The 19,822-nt window shown below is 39.8% G+C and overlaps 1 protein-coding gene and 1 long non-coding RNA gene across 2 annotated transcripts in view; one reads left to right on the top strand and one right to left on the bottom strand.

Moving 5' to 3' along the window:
- The window catches only part of LOC129771444 (uncharacterized), a 31,138-nt gene extending 27,182 nt beyond the window's left edge, over positions 1-3,956 (bottom strand). The window contains exon 1 of the long non-coding RNA XR_008742375.1: positions 3,907-3,956. This is a non-coding gene — a long non-coding RNA (uncharacterized LOC129771444). The remainder of the gene's footprint in view (positions 1-3,906) is intronic.
- The window catches only part of LOC129771439 (TBC1 domain family member 31), a 65,707-nt gene continuing 49,835 nt past the window's right edge, over positions 3,951-19,822 (top strand). The window contains exon 1 of the mRNA XM_055775073.1: positions 3,951-4,128. Within this exon, the coding sequence (XP_055631048.1) occupies positions 4,031-4,128 (98 nt within the window). The 5' untranslated portion in view covers positions 3,951-4,030. The remainder of the gene's footprint in view (positions 4,129-19,822) is intronic.

The following is a 19,822-nucleotide window of genomic DNA, read 5'->3' as shown; positions in this document are numbered from 1 at the left end:
GCGATCATCAGCCTTTTCCCCGCATTGCTAGGATTTTGGAATTTTCGGTCTGCACCTGTTGAATGAAGATAATAATTTTTAGTTTACTTCTTTCTCCTATCGATAAAAGATAGTTACTGGAATCACTGATGTCTCATCAACGTCTGATTGCCTTACTGGTGGAATGTTGTATTTCTGCTGTACGTACTAATCGTAGAATTTCCCGTACGTAGTAAATCGTAGAATTTCCCGACTGCAACGCGTTTCAAAACTCTTGTGCCCTGGCGGCGGAAGTTGCTTCTGGTGTCCGAAGTGAGAGTTGTGGGTAGCGCTTTCCAAAACCAGCCAACTAATCTATTCCGTTTAATTGCTTTTGGCTATTGAAAGGGTGATGAGTACCATTTCTTTCGGCCAAATCATATGCCAGCCTCCGAATTTCTTTCGTCATAACACCGTAGAACCGTTGTTCCATAGAGAGAATATAATCTACAAGCTCATTCTCTTGCTCCGTCGTAAAATCTGCACAACGTGAATAACGTGTTAAGTGTTTCTCGCGGGCCACAATGCACTAAGGCTGCATGTCGCACTAACGTGCCACTCTTCACTGCTACGATTGCCGCGTTCAAACTGGTCAGTAGCCATTTTTTACGATCGGATGATCTGGTATAATTCCGTATGATTTCACATCTAGCTATTTCCAACTATGTTCAAAAATTTTGACAGGTTATGTTGGAAAAATACCTGGTCATACTGCCCCAAACAGGTATGACCACTCCGCCCCGTACATTTACGCTCAATAAAAATGAGCTGATCTTTTACATGAAACGGCAAAGCAGCGCAATAAATCAGTGGAAATGTTCCGAAATAATACCAGTACGAAGTGATATTAAGAGCAGAGTCATATATTTCAGTATGAAGCGTACAGAGTTTATTTTGTTGACTGCTTTTCTTATGTGGGTTTCGTGATAATCAGTCAGTGTGAGATTTCTTTCAATATCTTTATAAAACAATTGAATTTGAATAAAGTTTTCACGGAGATACTTAATAAGAGTTTTTCTAATACAATAAGTGTTATTGGTTCAATAACAAGTCCAAACGAAGGATGGCCGATTTCGTCCGCCTGGTCATATTGCCCCTATCTACGCAGTATGCTTTAAATCGATAGGTTGATTTTTTGCAGCTTTCTATATTTTCACTCACTAAATGTTTAAAAAAATCTATGCTTCTGAAGGTCAATCACTTTCAACAAAATAAACATGTCCATTTATTGATTAGAGTTGAATTTTTGTTTGAAATTTTTTTGACGTAGGACTACGTCTAACCGGAAGATATAGGGGGTGAAATGGAAATCTAGGCACTGAACAAGTAGGAAAAAATGCAAGATTTGGAACGCTTATAACTCGAGCATTTCTCAATAGATCGCAAAGGTTTTTGCATCAATTGATAGGAAATATATCTACGCATCTATCATAACGAATAACATTTCATTTTTCTTGAGATAAATGATTGAATAATTGTGAAATATCAAGCATTGTCAAAATGCACTATGTGCCCATTTTTGATTGGTCCATTTTGTGCTCCTCAAATCGTACCGACCAAAACGGGCAACCAGAGTAGCAGCGAAATAGAATGAAGCACGATTGGAAAGGAAAAAGAAAAAACGAAAGATTGGTCGCAGTCTCACACATGCGTAATTCTCGAGCCAGCCAGTCAGCTTAAAAATCCCCGCTCCGCTGCCGTAACGATCATTCTCATCGAAACCGTACACCACATCGTTTCGCATCACATCAGATCAACAAACCAACACAAGCAGCCATGGTTGGACATGGCAAAGGAGGAAAAGTGAAGGGAAAGGCAAAATCCCGCTCGAACCTTGATCTGGAGTTCCCGCTCGTGTTGATCTGGAGTTCTCCGCAAGGGTAGCTAGGCCGAGCGCGTTAGTACCAGTGTACCAGTCCACCTAGCCGGCGTTATATAGTTTCGGCCGCCGGAGTGATGGAGTTAGCTGGCAAAGCTGCTCGCGACGATAAGAAAACCTGCATTCGGAACATAACACATTCGGTTCGGTGGACATCAAGACAACGGGCAGTTGCAGCGAATGGCGAGTGGCAAACGCAATCGCAAAACGGCATCAGGTAGCAGAAGAAAAAAGTTTGTTCTTTATACAAACTGCTTTGGTGGCAAATCCAGAGCAAGGCGGCATCGAGGGCGTTCGAAATGGTTTTTTTCAAAACCACGAGTACTAAGTTTTCTAAATTGGAACCATTCCATAAAACAAGGCGCTTTTCAGGGCCATTAAACCTTCCAAAAAAGAGTTTAGGAAATAAAGTTCAATGCTTTCTAAAACATTATCCAAAATAATAATAAAACACAAATTGATGTTTTCATAATTTGTTTGCCAGGATTTGATGAGTATGTGAATTTGGCAGTTGTTCTGAGCTTATTGATAGTTGGGGACTTTCCTGATTATTCAATTTTCACCAATTCTTAAATTGTTTCCAGATTTAAAGTACAGTAATCTACAATTAGTTCGACATTTAGCTAATTGGACGGACATGTAAGGTGACTTATTTAGTTGGACATTTTTGTAAACATAGAGATCCAAATTATGACCCCACATTGAAAGTCGACACTGTACCACTGTCATCGCAAATGTTCAATTACAGGTTAAAATTACCTCCAATCCGGCACTGAGTGGTGGTAATGCGACGTGCCATTGAATGTAATTTACTGTAAAATATGTCACAAGCAGGATGGGAAGAAATTTTCCAACTGTGAAAGCTGTGGCGAGTGACAACAAATCGCTAAACAGGAAGGTTTAGCCGAACAAGATGGGAATATCGAGTGATAACAAAAACACAACACCAAAGGTTCTTTTCAGAACCATCAACATATTCATAAAGAGTAAACAGTAAACTAATCCATTTTTCAGGTAGATAGGTAGGTATTCACGTAGGTGAAGAAAATAAAACAATATATTTAAAATATATATTTAACAAAAGCTGTCCCCTTTGTATAGTCCTACGTCACTCCGGTTATGTCCCCGACATTACCCACCCGTCTTTTTTTTTAATACTTCCAACTAGTTATCGAACTTAAACTTAAACTATTTGAAAGCGACAGAATATAACGTGAAGATGACAGTCAAGATAGAAAGTGTAACATTGAAACGCACTGCTGGATATAGGTTTTTTCATTCAAAAAATAATTAACTGGAGCTCTGGGAAATCGATATTTGCTTAGATTGAGTCTGAAATAAAAAGGGTCTCGTAAAACCAAAAAGTACAAACGTTTCAGCTTACAGATTTTTTAAAAACCAGAGATATTAAGTGGCTCATTGCACGACAAATAAAGTTACACAAATTGAATGAATTTCGGATGAACTAATTTGTAATTGATTAGGATTTGAATTGCTTCGTGATACGAAAAATAAAATTATGAGTTTCATACACATCATGAGGGAAGAGATGTAATCACGGAAAGTTTAGTTTGATTCCAATATGAACACGAAGTCTTCAATAGTGTCAATACTGTTTAAATATTTTATTTCTCTAACTTCATTCAGTTTTAATAGTCATTTAATTCAACCACATCATTGATGCTTGGTCTGTCAGACCTATGTGCGGGTATAGGAAGGTTAAAAACATGAACTGAACTGAAAAGAATTTACGCATCAAATTCGTAAAAAAGAAGTATTATTTGTTTAAAGGAATTTAAGATATATTTTCAACATAACGTTATCTCCACCCGAGAGGATGCCCTGTTTGTCAGAGGGTGAAGGTCTTTTATAACAAAATAAATCACTATTAATTTTTGTTATACTTCTAGAATTGAATCTCACCTGTCCCACTGTCTCTTTCATATAAGCATGATTACATTATCTTATAAGAATTCGAAATGCATCTATGGCCGTATGCGTTTACCTACCTTTGTTACCATGGCAACAGACGCTACACTGCTGTGACAGTCGCAATTCTGTGCAGCAAAGGAAAGTTTAAATACGAATCGGTTAGTGGTTTCCATAAGGGTTTGATATTGTTTCAAATTAAAAATGGATATTTGTGACAATGAAAGTGCAATGCAATTAAAAACAAAACAAAAGTTCGCTATTCAAAAACAGAAATTTTCCTTCAGTAATAATAATGATGGGTAAGTAACCGAGAAACAATGATTGAAATGGTTTTGCTCCTTAAATGCTGTATTAGAATATGTTACAAGTGGTAATAGTCGTACTCCACTTTGTATATATTCAAGTTTTAGTTGGTCTGGATGGGTCCTGAAATAATTTAATGACAGGGGGTTCTTCGCCTGTGCTTAGCAAGTTGTGTCTGCGCCATCCGTTGGTAGGTGCTGATAGATGCAGCATAAGAAAGAATCATTCTTAACTAGCTAAACTGAATGAATCTAGACAAGGTTTATCTTAAATGTGTTTGGATTCTGAAAAAGAATGTGAATTCTTTTTGCAGAGTTATCAGCTACTCTGCTGGTACCTGCAGATTTAATGGCTTTTTAATGCACTTGAGCCATCATTATGCTGATTACTAAAAAGATTAATAGAAAAGTATTCCCCCCTTATTCTGTGCGGCGAATGATGTGAGATGTTAGAGTAACTTGTGTTAAGCGGCCCATAGACGTTCGATATTATGGCGCAATATTTTGGTTTGTGCAATATAATCGTTCGTCTAGGGGATTCAATATTGATCAATAAGCGACTCATACATTCTTAATTTTATTTCACAACATAGGAGGTTGTGAAATGAAGTTGAAAGTATTTCTGGTATTCAAAGCAAGGCGGGTCTATGGTACTAGGTGAGCCCGTCAGGTCACTAAGTGCTAATTAGTGGCTGATTCGTGCAAGAGAGATAGTGTGATCACAAGGGTCTTAATTTCTCCATTCCCTCAATAATTTCATTGGTATTCAACTGATATTACAGTGTTTTTCATAATGATAAGACCATCCATATATTAGGTTGGGACAACAATCAGTCACAATCCAACACCTCTTCTATTATCCAACTCTGGCCGTTTTTGATCAGTCGGTAGCTTCGAACGGTCCAGTTGTTGACAGTAGAGTTCTAAATTTAACGTTTGGTCATACGGAAGCAACTCATAACAAACCATTCCTTTCAAGTCCCACCAAATACACAGTAGAACTGTTCCCGCGACCCGGTGAAATAAAACACCTTCCTCCAGTTGCTCACTTAGCAGCTACAAAGCTGTAATTAATTATTCGATTTAATTTCTTTTACAGGTAATTAATATATTTAGTGTTTTAGTTTCTTTTGACGTAGGACTACGTCTAACCGGAAGATATAGGGGGTGAAATGAAAATCTAGGCACTGAACAAGTAGGAAAAAATGCAAGATTTGGAACGCTTATAACTCGAGCATTAGGGGGGTCTCCGTAGCCACATTGGTTGCGCGTTCGCTTAGTAAGCGATCGATCGTGAGTTCAAAACTCAGGGCCCTCATTGACCATCTTTGTGTTGTTACAGAATAGCTACGTCCACGCAACAATCATCAGCGATGGAGATCGATCCACGGTCGAAATAAGATCGATTCATCCATACAACTGCTCTGCTCTGCCAGACACATCGGGCTACTGTTCTATAAATAACTCAACAATGATCAATCAACTGTCTCCGCTGTCCGGTGGTCCAACTGGATAATGGAAGAACAGAAAGAATAACTCTTACGCCTAAATGGCTACTGTGTGAATGTACCATATGTAATGGTATAGAAGGAATACTGGCGAATGGCAACTGTGTAATGTGCTAATTATAGATATGATAACCACGTGACATGTACACGATTCAAATTCGGCTCTGTTACAGCTAAAATGCTAATGAGCCTTAAATAAATAAATGGGATAAAAAATAAAAAAAAAACTCGAGCATTTCTCAATAGATCGCAAAGATTTTTGCATCAATTGATAGGAAATATATCTACGCATCTATCATAACGAATAACATTTCATTTTTCTTGAGATAAATAATTGAATAATTGTGAAATATCAAGCATTGTCCAAATGCACTTTGTGCCCATTTTTGATTGGTCCATTTTGCGCTCCTCAAATCGTACCGACCAAAACGGACAACCAGAGCAGCAGCGAAATACAACGAGGCACGATTGGAAAGGAAAAAGAAAAAAAAATGAAGAAACATTGGTTGCAGTGTCACACATGCGTAATTCTCGAGCCAGCCAGTCAGCTTAAAAATCCCCGCTCCGCTGCCGTAACGATCATTCTCATCCAAACCGTACACCACATCGTTTCGCATCACATCACATCAACAAACCAACACACGCAGCCATGGTTGGTTATGGCCAAGGAGGAAAAGTGAAGGGAAAGGTAAAATCCCGCTCGAACCGTGTTTGTCTGGAGTTCCCCGCAAGGGTAGCTAGGCCGAGCGCGTTAGTGCAGCAGTGCACCAGTCCACCTAGCCGGCGTTATATAGTTTCGGCCGCCGAAGTGATCGAGTTAGCTGGCAAAGGTGCTCGCGACGATAAGAAAACCCGCATTCGGAACAGAACACATTCGGTTCGGTGGACATAAAGACAACAGGCAGTTGCAGCGAGTGGCGAGTGGCAAACGTTTCACGGCAGCTGGTAGCAGAAGAAAAAAGTTTGTTCTTTATACAAACTGCTTTGGTGGCAAATCCAGAAAAAGGCGGCATCGAGGGCGTTCGAAATGGTTTTTTTCAAAACCACGAGTACAAAGTTTTCTAAATTGGAACCATTCCATAAAACACGGCGCTTATCAGGGCCATTAAACCTGTCAAAAAAGAGTTTACGAAATACAGTTCAATGCATTCTAAAATAATATCCAATATAATAATAAAACACAAATTGATGTTTTCATAATTTGTTTGCCAAGATCTGATGAGTATGTGGATTTGGCAGTTGTTCTGAGCTTATTGATAGTTGGGGACTTTCCTGATTATTCAATTTTCACCAATTCTTAAATTGTTTCCAGATTGAAAGTACAGTAATTTACAATTAGTTCGACATTTAGCTAATTGGACGGACATGTAATGCGACATATTTAGTTGGACATTTTTGTAAACATAGAGTTCGGGGTCCAAATTATGACCCCACATTGAAAGTCGACACTGTACCACTGTCATCGCAAATGTTCAATTACAGTTTAAAATTACCTCCAATCCGACACTGAATGGTGGTAATGCGACGTGCCATTGAATGTAATTTACTGTAAAATATGCCACAAGCTGGATGGGAAGAAATTTTCCAACTGTGAAAGCTGTGGCGAGTGGCAAACGCAATCGCTAAACAGGAAGGTTTAGCCGAAAAAGATGGGAATATCGAGTGATAACAAAACAATAAACTCTTTAGATTGAAGATAATTTTGTGATCCTGAAAAGGACCCTTTTTAGCCTGCATGTGAATCCAACGAGCGAACAAATCGTAATGAATGTATTTTTTTGCCATCGCTGCCTTTTAGGGCTCATTCGTTCGTCTCGTTGGACTCGCCCCTTTGGCTGAGTCTGCCGATTGGTCTCTATCCTGTGAGTGTGTACCGCTAGAGTACAAAACGCGCGGACCCCAAAAAATATCTCATTTTCTTTCAAGCCGTAAATCAGTGTGGTTGTATATGCATCGTTTCACATCACATCGCATCAACGGATTGATGCCGGAGCACCAGTATACCTAGCGGTTATAGAATTTCGACCGCCGGAGTGCTCGAGTTGGCTTGCGAAGTTGCTCACGACAATAAGAAAACCAGCCTACAGAACAGAGCACATTCGGTTCGGTGGCAACACCTATTTTCAGCGAGTGAAGCAAGTAGAAGAAGGAAAAAGTTTGTTTATACAGACTGCTTTGGTGGCAAAACCAGCCACCGTAAAACACGGCGCTTTTCAGGGCCATTAAACCTTTCAAAGAAGAGTTATTAAAAGTTTTTCACAATACCAATGCATTCTAAAGTGACATAATATGACATATAATATAAACTGATTTATTTTGGTTATGCTTGTTCTTGAACTTATTGGTGGTTGGGGTCTTTTAAATTGATCATTCAGTTTTCACAAACCCATGCATGGTTTCCGAATTAAAAGTGGCTTCACATGCAGGAGGTATGCAGGATGGCATTAACGAATTTTCTCGGTAGCAAGAACTGCTTTCTTTGGTTGATAACTGATGTTGAAAATTGACTGACGTTACATCTGCATTGTATAGAAAAATAACTAAGGAGCAACATGATGAGCTATGTATTTCCTGCTGCTCTGTTCTTATTTTAAAGGACTTTAATCCAAAGGTCATCCGTCCCTGTATTTACTGTTGGTTTTTCAGAACGCTTATAGCTCGTTTATTTCTCGACAGATCGTAGAGTTCGTCTCCAAAACCTCAGTTCTTTTTCATTTTTATTTACTTTGTTTGCGGAGACTACAAATCTTACAATTCATTCGTCTCCGAAACCACAGTTTAAGGTACGGTTATGTGCTCAATAGTGAAATATATGATAGTGAATGAGCTGATGACCATCTATGCATTCCCTATCACATCCATCATTTTGATTGTACGATATGTTCATACGCCGAAAGATGCTCGGCGTTGAATATTTAATAAGTACAAAGCCTTCAGAAAAAAATCAAGAATCAATTTTGTAAAAAAAACGCAAAACAACACCAAAGGTTCTTTTCAGAACCCCCAAGATGTTCATAAAAAGTAAACAGTAAAGTAATCCATTTTTTCAGGTAGATAGGTAGGTATTCACGTAGGAGAAGAAAATAAAACAATATATTTAAAATACATATTTAGCAAAAGCTGTCCTCTTTGTATAGTCCTACGTCACTCCGGTTATGTCCCCGACATTACCTACCCGTCTTTTTTACAGGTACGCGCTATTGACGTGGGACTACGTCTAACCGGAGTATATGGGGGGTAAAATAAAAACCTAAACACAGAACACGAAAGATTCCAAATGCTTATAACTCGTACATTTCTTACTGGATCGGAAAGATGTTTGCATCAATTGATACGGAATATTTCCACGCTTCTATCGCAATTAATAAAATGTTATTTTTCATTAGATAAACAATTGAATAACTGTGAAATGTCTAGCGTTATCTAAACGCCCTAACTGCTTAGTTTTGATTGGCCCGATTTACGGTTTCCCGAACACAGACTTCAAAATCAATGTACCTGTGGGAATCCGCTTAGCAAATATACATGCAAGTAGGGGGTATTTTTGTTCCAACCGAGCTGTGTTTCCTTAACACTGACTTCAAAATCAATGTGCCTGGGGGAATCCGCTTTGCAAATACATGAAAGTCGGGGGTATTTTTGTTCCGACTGAAATCTGTTTTTACTAACACAGACTTCAAATCCATGGAGCGTGCGGAAATTAGCATTGCAAATACATGCAAGTTGGGGGCATTTTTATTCCGACTAAAATATGTTTCCCTAACACAGACTGCAAATTCATAGAGCGTGGGGGAATTGGTATTGCAAATACATGCAAATCGGAGGCATTTTTGTTCCGGCTGAATTGTGTTCCCCCAACACAAACTTCTGAACCAAGGTGTCTGGGAAAATTGGTATTGCAAATTCATGCAGGTCGGGTGTATTTTTCTTCCGACTGAAATACAGTAGAACCTCGATTATCCGCGAATCCGAGTTCCTTAGTAATTCTATAAACCGTCCCGAAATTTGTCAGTGAGTGGTAGAGTCTTGCTCTTTTGTTTTTAGAGACGAATGAACTCTCAGAGTTTAAAGTCTCTTTAATTCAATACCGTTACCGTTACCGTTTTGGGTTTGGTTCAACAATTTCTGTATTGATTAAACATAGTTTTCATGCTGAAATATATTTTTTCGTGTTTGTACCTCATTTTAGTCCTTTATTACGTTATCCGCGATTTTCGTTATACGCGGTGATCTAGCCCGACTATTTAGTGGATAATCGGGGTTCTACTGTATGTTTCTCTAACACAGACTTTAAATTCAAGGAGCGTGGGGAAATTGGCATTGCAAATACATGCAATTCCTTGGGCATTTTTGTTCTGACTGAAATGTGTTTGTCTAACACAGACTTCAAAACCAAGATGTCATCATACCAAACGTAAAAGGACTGTAATTAAATTTACTTGTAACGAAGAACATAATCTATCCAAATGCATGAATTGACCTCACATGACATTATACAATCGTTTTGCTCACAAAGCAAATAAACTGAATTCAATTCGGAAATTGTTTCATTCAATCAAAAAGTAAATCAATACAAACAAACGATAGGCTAAGATAGTCCCCCGCAACCTTGCGGTTATATCATAGATATAACCCACCCATTTTTTCAATTATTTCGTCTTCTGCAGGTTTTTGCAGGTTCGGAATCTACACCAAATACAGGTAAGTATTGTTTACATTTCAAAACCAGGTAAGTATTTATCAAACAAACCTTCATTAACTTCAGTTTCAACTGACGACTGCCTCCTACAAAATTGGTCCCGTTATCACTGTAGACTTCTAGTGGCGCTCCGCGTCTTATCACGAACCTCCTGAAAACCATCACACAAGAGTTCGTAGACAAACTGTGACAGACTTCCAAGTGTACCGCACGTACGGTGAGACATGTAATAGACACACCCATCTTTTGCTAACGCTCCGCCCAACTTTAACCTCCAAAGGTCCGAAGTAATCGACACCCACATAGGTGAACGGGCGTGTGAACGGAGTCAGTCGAATTAAAGAAGCGGAGACATTAATGGTGGAGCAGGTATCGCCTTTTTGACTTTGCACATCTGACAACTTCGGCTCACTTTCCGGAGAAGTGTACGCAGATTAGGTACGTAAAAACTTTGCCTGTTTTCGTTACATACAGTTTCGCTATTCGCGTGGAGAAATTTTCAGTGGTAGCCGTCAATGATGAGAATGGTAATCCGGTGGCCTTTCGGTAAAATTACGGGGTAACGCGTTGAGTACGGAATCAGTGACGCTTCTCCTATACGACCTCCAACCCTGATAACACCCTCTTCATCCAGAAATGGTGCAAACGAGTAGAAGGAGCTTGATTTCTCTAGTCCCTGTCTCTTGCACAAACACTCTACATCATTTAGGTACGCTTGGAATTGGGCTTGACGCCATAATGCTGTTTCTGCTTTACTCAATTCTTCTCCATTCAAGCAACCACCGTTGTCTCTGGAGATTTTCTTGCTGACCGACGCAACCTTGAATACAAAAGCCATCACTCTTAATAGATGATGCCAATTCGATAAACGCTCCACCTCTATGATCATTTTTTCAGCCCTCGAGTGGTGTAGGACTACTTCGCGGAGCTCTTCTGTTGTATCAGATGAAATATTCTTGTTTATGATCGGCCACTGCTTTTCAGGATCACTCAGGAAGGAAGGGCCTTGAAACCACCGGCTACTTGGGTCAAAACTTGGTCCGGAACCCCACGCCATTCGTCCATCTTGGTGAGCGACAAGATTTCTCCAACTCGAAATGACACAAATTGATGATAACGCCGAGTTTCAGATTTAAGCCACGCTAGCACAGTTGCCGAATCTGTCCACAAAATACGTTTACAGAACGTTTAGTGTGAGGGCTGAACATACCATTTGCAATAATCGAGCTCCCAACATCGCTGCCTGCAAACTGCTTCAACCACTGTGTCTACACTGAAGAGACAGTCGTCCACGTAATGGTCCACTGTAATGTTTACAGCCCTCGGGAAGGAATCGGAATACTGGAGAGCGTGCTTGTTCTTTACAAACTGTGCTATCGATGGAGGGCATGTAGCACCGAAATCCATCACCCAAATTTGTGCCGTTTCTGAAGGATCATCAATACAAATCGCTGCAACCGTTTATCCTCTTTGCGAATTAATATTTGATGGAACATCTCGCGAATGTCCCCACACATCGCGATGTTTCTTTCACGGAAGCGCAGTAGGATACCAAATAAAGAAGTGAGGTAGTCTGGACCTTTCAAAAAACCATGTTGTTGAACGATATTCCATTGACTTTAGCTGCTGCGTCCCGCATCAGACGAATTCACTCGGGTTTCTTTGAACTGGTTACTACCCTCAATGGTAGATACCAAACCCGCTTCGAATTTGATTCGCTCGATTTCTTCCACCGTCGCTCGATGTGCATACCCATTCACCTCATAAATTCTGATTTGCTCCTTTACTTTCGCTTAAAGCACCGGGTCTCGTGTCAGTTTTCTCTCCAAAGCAACAGCCTTTTCATCGCCATCGGGAAGCTTTCTGGAAATATCGGATTATCCATTATCCAAAGCAGTCCCGTCTCACAACGGTTTTCCTTTCGAACTGTTGTCTGCTCTAGGATTTGCAGCGCCCGTTTGCAGACTCTGATTCCAGTTTTTTGGTCACTGCAGCCTCTTCCACGAGAAAAAAAACTTCTTCATCGCGTCATGTAGCTGGCTGTTGCTCATATCGCCACACGCGTGAAAGTTCAATTGTTCGATCGAATTCGCACTACCACGGAATCTTCCGTATACGCACCAGTCCAGGCGCGTCTTAGCTGCGACAGGATCATTGCAACTTCCTTCTCGTAACTTCAACGTGGTTAATAATCGGACATGATCCAGTCCGATAATCATCCCTGGTCTTACGTCAGTATAGTTGACAATAGAAAGTCCTTTTGTATATGAGCGAAGACTTTAGAAAGCTGTGTACAATCCAGCGTCTGACTCGGCAGTCCCGTCCGCACGGAATCTACACCAGATACAGGTAAGTATTGTTTATATTTCAAAACCTGGTAAGTATTTATCAAATAAACCTTCAATAACTTCAGTTTCACTCGCAATTTCTCCGTTTACAACAACAATTACTCTTCACTTTCTATTCTTTTCAAAACAATCTGTCATCGGGATCACAATTGTCACAGATCGCCGAACTATCATGATCGCTTCAGACAGTGGGTTCACTCATGCGTTACATTGAGCGTTACAACAAGAACTTTTCTCGCCTTTAACCCTTTCTTTACGGCAGTAACACAGCACTGCGCCGAAAAGTATGCACATCGCGCTGGTGTGATCGATATACAGTATCACCCTGATGTCGTCTATAGATGACGCTCGTACACACAGCTCATCGCGCGGATGGCGTCTACAGGCGACACTCGAATCTAAATGGTTAATCTTAGTTTGGTCACCATTTTAGTTGCTTCACAACGCTTTGACCACGATCGTTTTCACACAATATTCATCGTATGTGACCCATTTCTTATCCTCAGTCACCATCCATTGGGTCGATTTCATATCGTTCGCCCAAGATTTCTCAGATGAAAATTTGATCCACCATGTTTTTTGATGGCCATTGATGTAGCATCCAAACATAGAGCTTCTTTTTGAAACCAGCTTTGTGCAAATTGGTTAAAATTGTTTTATGGTCGATTGATTTTATGGTTCCAGGGCGATACCGCGAGTACTAAGGGGCTGTCCACACACCACGTGGACAACTTTAGGGGGGTAGTGGTTACGTAAATATCCACGCTTGTCAGGTGGAGGGGGTATAGATAATGTCCACGTGGACACGTTCAATAATTATTTTCAATAAAAACAGACTTTCATATTTTACCATGTCGTTGAGCTTCTAATCTGAAATTTGTATTGTGAGAGAAACGAACATTAACTAAGAGCGATTGATTTATTTCTGTTGGTTTTAAAGGATCATGTGTGTGATTCTCTTCGTTGAAATGTAAATGTAATATTAACCCATTTCGTACCCAGCTGTAAAAATAGTCCTTTCACGAAAGACATTGGTATAATTTTGATTACTGGCATCAAAGAAACCCCATAGTTCAAAATTTTGTTTTTCAATCTTCCATTTTACGGGAAATGACGAAAAATTGAAAACTGTAAAAATCGAAAATTGGCCAAAACCTGCAATATTCTTATTTGTAGAAGTAGGTTCAATTGAATGGTTTTTCTCCTACATCCCAATGTGTGTTCTTTTATCAAAGTGATTCTGTAGAAAAGTTTACATATTTTTGTGTTTTATTGGGTGTTATTTGTTTGATTATGTTAGGTTATGGACATTTCACACATAGTTGCTTTAAATCGAATTTATTGTCCAGTAAAGTTATACAAAATTGAATGGAATTGATGGTAAGTGGTAGCTAATAAACTAAGCTATCATTTGATGCCAAAACATTTGATACAAAGTAACCATATGGTATTTTACGAAGCCATGATAAATTATTAAAGCTGCTGTTCGATATTTCGAACACTTGGTACGATATGGGCTAAATTGAAATGTTGTATATATTGAAGATCTTTGAAGCAAGCAAAATGAACCACCATTATCTATCCCCAGCCGTTCTTCACTCAGAGAAACTAATTCTTTGTGTCTGGTGGGATTGGGAAGGAATTACATATTATGAATTTCTATGAACTAATCAGTCAATAAATTTCAACAAGTAGTACCCGCAACTGAACGAATCAAAAGCAGCATTCCAGAATAAACATCCAAAATAAACCAACATAATAGGCGGCCTGTTCCAATAGGATAATGCCAAACATCATGTTTCATTTTCATCCCGGCAAAAATTCGTGAAGTTTGGCTGGGATGTGCTACTCCACTCGATATTATCAGATATTGCATTTTCAGATTATTATTTGCTCAAAGCGCAGGAAAAAATATTGAAGTGCAAGAATTTCAACTCATTGGAAAGCACAAAAAGCACCTTGCCCAGTTGTTTGACAAGAAAACAAGAAGTTCGGCGATGATGGGATTTTCAAGTGACGTGAACGATGACGAAAGATGGTGAACGAGCCAAAACTGTATAACACAACTCAACATTTTTCTGTCTCAAACAGTGGGAAGATATCCATATTGATTTTCTATATACCTGCTGTCTTGTTTTGATATTCAACTTTTCTTCAAAGGTTCCCAATAACTGAATTCCAATAACGAAGTCATTCATTTGATTGACTGATTTTCTTGAAAATTCAAACGGCTCAGCCAGCTTAAGGCTAGTTTGGAACTCCGGTGAACGTAAACATGAACAGGTGGTGGAATGGTACGATCATTTTACGGTGGACCACATTGCGAATCGTGATGAATAGAATGTTTTTGTTCACGTTCACGTTCATATTAAAAATTTGCCAGTTAAAGTGAAGTAAATAAACATCGAGCTTCAATAAAGTAATTCGGATAAAATATGCAGTTGTTCACGAATTAACCCGAAGCAACGAAGTTCTTCAACCCGTGCAGAGATCCGATTAAATGAAATATCATCCATATGGAAATATTCACTGAAAAGCGAGAGTTGCTTAACATATACTTTTACAGTTCACGGTGGAACAATTTCCAGAATGCCGTGGGACATTCGAACGTGAACATGAACGGGGAAATATTTTGACGTCTAAATTCTCGACTATTTTTACGTTCACGTTCACCGAAGTCGGTGGACTATGATGAATTCATCAACATCTTGATACTACGGTGGAAATTCAGAATCGTAGTGAAATATTGAATTAATCCATTTTTATCAATATGAATTGTGTTTAACACGTTGAGTACCACGGTTTTACAGCTACTCAATGGAAATTTTTAAACGTATTAAGACCAACGTTTCTTATCGTAGTGGAAGGTATTTTTGTTCGAAACCGAATGTTCATAAGCTTATAGACCAGGGATGGCCAAACGGTAGTCCGCGGTCTACCGGTCGCCCGCGTAGGTATTTCCAGGTACCCGCCAGCTGGTCTAGGATAGTGTCACCTCCAAACACAATGGATTCTACCTTTTGCCGTGATCATTTTATAAAGTGTTTTATATGCTAACCTCAATAAAACATAGTCGTTGTAAGAGCAGATATTCTTTCATTAAAGTTTCCGTTTTAGTATTTTCAATCTGATTGTAACAAAAAATAAATAAATAATTAATGTTATATCCAGGCATATAATTTGTTAAATGCCCAATTGAAAATTCTGGAAACATCCGGCAAAAGGCTTCGAAAATAAATAAAACTATTTTTTTTAATTAGGCCCTATTATGTAATTCTGGTTGAACAAAATTTGGCTCGTTAGATCTACATATTTTGTTCTAGTTTGCTGTTTGAAACAGTCGGATAAAAGCTTTCGACATATTTTTCCAGCTGTTTAGTTTGCTTGTTAACACTCCTATACTCGCGCATTGGTCTGCTTCGTTATTCGTCTGATACATGCCTGCTCGTGAATTAGATGACTATTAAAACATAATAAAGACGAAGAAAACATATTTTTTTGAGTTTTTTCATTCAATCATACCCTCTTCTACCCTAATATTAGTTGTCACTGTGTGACAACTTCAAATTGACAGTTTTGAATACTGGGGAAGCAACTAGAATAGCCAACCCTCCTGCACGGGCAAGCATGCTAGACATATCACTTTGCTCTTCTTCGTTATCTCTGGATTGCACGTGGAAGGTAATCCAAGATCCCCACGGTAGTGACCACCTGCCAATAATTTTATCGATCGCCAATGAATCAGGTTCTCGTGAGTCAGTCGATATTGCGTATGACCTCACGAAAAATATTGACTGGAGAAAATTTGCAGAAACAATATCTGAAGCACTTGTTTCAATGCATGAACTTCCTCCACTCGAAGAGTATAACTTTATATCGAGTTTGATTTACGAAAGCGCACTTCAAGCTCAAAAGAAACGTGTTCCTGCTACCACTTTCCGACGTCGTCCTCCATCACTTTGGTGGGACAAGGAGTGTTCAAAGGTCTACCTTGAAAAATCATCCGCTTTCAAAAAATTCAGGAAAACTGGATTAGTGGAATGGTTTCGAAAGTACCAAGCTCTAGAAGCCAAACTAAAAGGTCTGATTAAAGCAAAAAAGCGTGGATATTGGCGGAAATTCGTCAATGGTTTGTCAAGGGAGACAGCTATGAGCACTCTTTGGAATACGGCTAGGAGAATGCGTGGCTGGAACCATACAAATGAAAGTGAGGAATACTCTGACCTTTGGATTTTCAAATTTGCAAGAAAGGTTTGTCCCGATTCCGTTCCTGCACAAAACGTCGTACGCGACATTCCGCTCCAATGCGATTATGAGAATTTTTCGATGGTAGAATTCTCAATTGCCCTCCTCTCATGTAACAATTCAGCTCCTGGGTCGGACAAGATTAAATTCAACTTGTTGAAGAATCTTCCCGACTTGGCGAAACAGCGTTTGCTGAACTTGTTCAACAAGTTTCTGGAGCTGAATATTGTCCCGCATGACTGGAGACAAGTGAGAGTGATAGCCATACGGAAACCCAACAAGCCGGCTTGCGATCACAACTCGTATAGGCCGATTGCAATGTTATCCTGTATTCGTAAATTGTTAGAGAAATGATTCTACTTCGTTTGGACAAGTGGGTCGAAACAAACAATTTGCTGTCAAATACGCAGTTCGGCTTCCGCCGAGGTAGAGGGACAAATGATTGTCTCGCGCTGCTATCTTCTGAAATCCAAATCGCATTTGCTCGCAAAGAACAAATGGCTTCCGTTTTTCTCGATATCAAAGGGGCATTTGATTCAGTTTCCATGGAAATTCTCTCAGAGAAACTTCATAATCGTGGACTTTCACCAATTCTGAATAATTTCCTGTACAATTTACTGTCAGAAAAGCACATGTTTTTCAATCATGGCAGCTTGAAATCTTCTCGATACAGTTTTTTGGGCCTACCACAAGGCTCCTGCCTAAGCCCCCTCTTGTACAGTTTTTACGTCAATGATATAGATGATTGTCTAACTAGAGACTGCACGTTGAGACAACTTGCAGACGATGGAGTTATTTCCATCACGGGTACTAATCCCGCCGTTCTGCAAAAATCCTTGCAAGATACCCTGAACAACCTGTTCACGTGGGCTCTCAAGCTGGGTATCGAATTCTCTACGGAGAAAACCGAAATGGTCGTTTTTTCTAGGAAGCACGAACCCGCCCAATTCCAGCTTCACCTATCCGGCAAAACGATCAAGCACTCGATGTTTTTCAAATACCTTGGAGTATATTTTGACTCTAAATGTACCTGGGGAATACACATTGCGTATTTGAAACAGAAATGCCAGCAAAGAATCAATTTTCTCCAAACAATAACCGGAACATGGTGGGGTGCCCATCCAGGAGACCTCATTCAGTTATACAAAACAACGATATTATCAGTGTTAGAATATGGCAGTTTTTGCTTCCGATCAGCTGCCAGGATTCATATTCTCAAGCTGGAGAGAATACAATATCGTTGCTTGCGTATAGCAATGGGGTGTTTGCATTCGACACATACGATGAGTCTCGAAGTTTTGGCAGGAGTACCCCCGCTTACTCTTCGGTTCACAGAATTATCCTACAGATTTCTCATCCGTTGCAAGATCATGAATCCATTGGTGATTGATAACTTCGAAAATCTACTACAACTGACTCCTCAGTCAAGTTTTATGTCTTTATACCATGAGTACCTTACCCACGACGTGCACCCTTCACCAGGCATCTCCAACCAAGTTTGCTTCCCATACTTTTGCAATTCCTCTGTCATTTTTGATCTGTCCATGCGACAAAAAATCCATGGAATCCCAGATCATCTACGCTCAGATTCTATTCCGCCGATATTTTCGGCAGAATATGGGGGCATAGTTAGATCTGATAAAATGTTCTTTACTGACGGTTCATTCATAAACGGGTCGACTGGCTTTGGCATCTTCAATGAAAATTCCAGTGCCTCTTTCAAACTCAAAGATCCTTGTTCCGTGTATGTTGCTGAACTGGGTGCGATATACTACGCACTGGGGATCATTGAAACATTGCCCATCGACCACTATTTTATTTTTTCAGACAGTCTCAGCTCATTAGAGGCAATCCGCTCAATGAAGGTTGATAAACGCTCATCTTATTTCCTAACAAGAATAAGACAATTATTGAGTGTTTTGGTCGAAAAATTATTCAAGATTACCTTAGCATGGGTTCCCTCTCATTGCCTCTCATTGAATGTAGGTCGTGATTTCATTCGCGTGATATCTCGGCTTATGTCCAATCACTACAACCTAAACGCGCATCTCTATCGCATTGGACTCGCAGCAAACAATCTTTGTGATTGTGGCGATGGCTACCACGACATCGAGCATGTTGTCTGGTCGTGTATCCGGTTCCATGCTGCTCGCTCTCAGCTCTCTAGAGCACTAAGAGCACAAGGCAGACAATCGGATATCCCCGTCCGGGATATCTTAGGTAGCCGTGATCCTGATCTTCTGCTTCATCTATACCTGTTCCTCAGAAACGCCGATGTCAACGTTTAATGATGTTTCCTTCGTTGTGTCCCTGTTTCATATCCCTCCTATCCGATCGATAAACTTTTACTTAGTCGCGGCAATACATACACACACTCTTTACAGACACACGGGCCAAAGGTTGTGCAGTCCACTGATCATTCAACAAGAGCCAAAGGTTGTACCGCTCATGACAACTCTACACGAACTGATGATTGCGCCGGCTAGTGACCATTCTATCCTGGATTCCTCGAGTCGAGAAAGACGCACCACGCTAGATATGAGGTACAGACTAGGGGGGCGTTGCTGATTAATGGTCAGCTGCATCCCAATAGGAAGTATCCCGTGTCGGGCACACGTACAGAGCATTGGAGACAGCAACATCCGAATTACGAAAACACTTGTAATACTAACCTCGAGCCAACCGCGAGTAATCGGTTACATATTACTAACATAGATAATAAGAAAAATTGTATTGAACTCCCGGCCCCGTGAGGCTAACGCCATATGAGCCTTTATAAAAATATATATTTTGGAAAAAAAAAATACCCTCTTCTTAAAATAAATGCCAATAAAGCCTGAAAAATAAGATTCTATCGTTTTAGAAAATACGAAAATTCGTTCTGTGTGAAA

The sequence above is a fragment of the Toxorhynchites rutilus genome, chromosome 2 (assembly GCF_029784135.1).
Source record: "Toxorhynchites rutilus septentrionalis strain SRP chromosome 2, ASM2978413v1, whole genome shotgun sequence".
In the NCBI taxonomy this organism is placed as follows: Eukaryota; Metazoa; Arthropoda; class Insecta; order Diptera; family Culicidae; genus Toxorhynchites; species Toxorhynchites rutilus.
The sequence above is the reverse complement of the archived record's forward strand: the minus strand, read 5'-3'. Positions and strand labels throughout refer to the sequence as shown.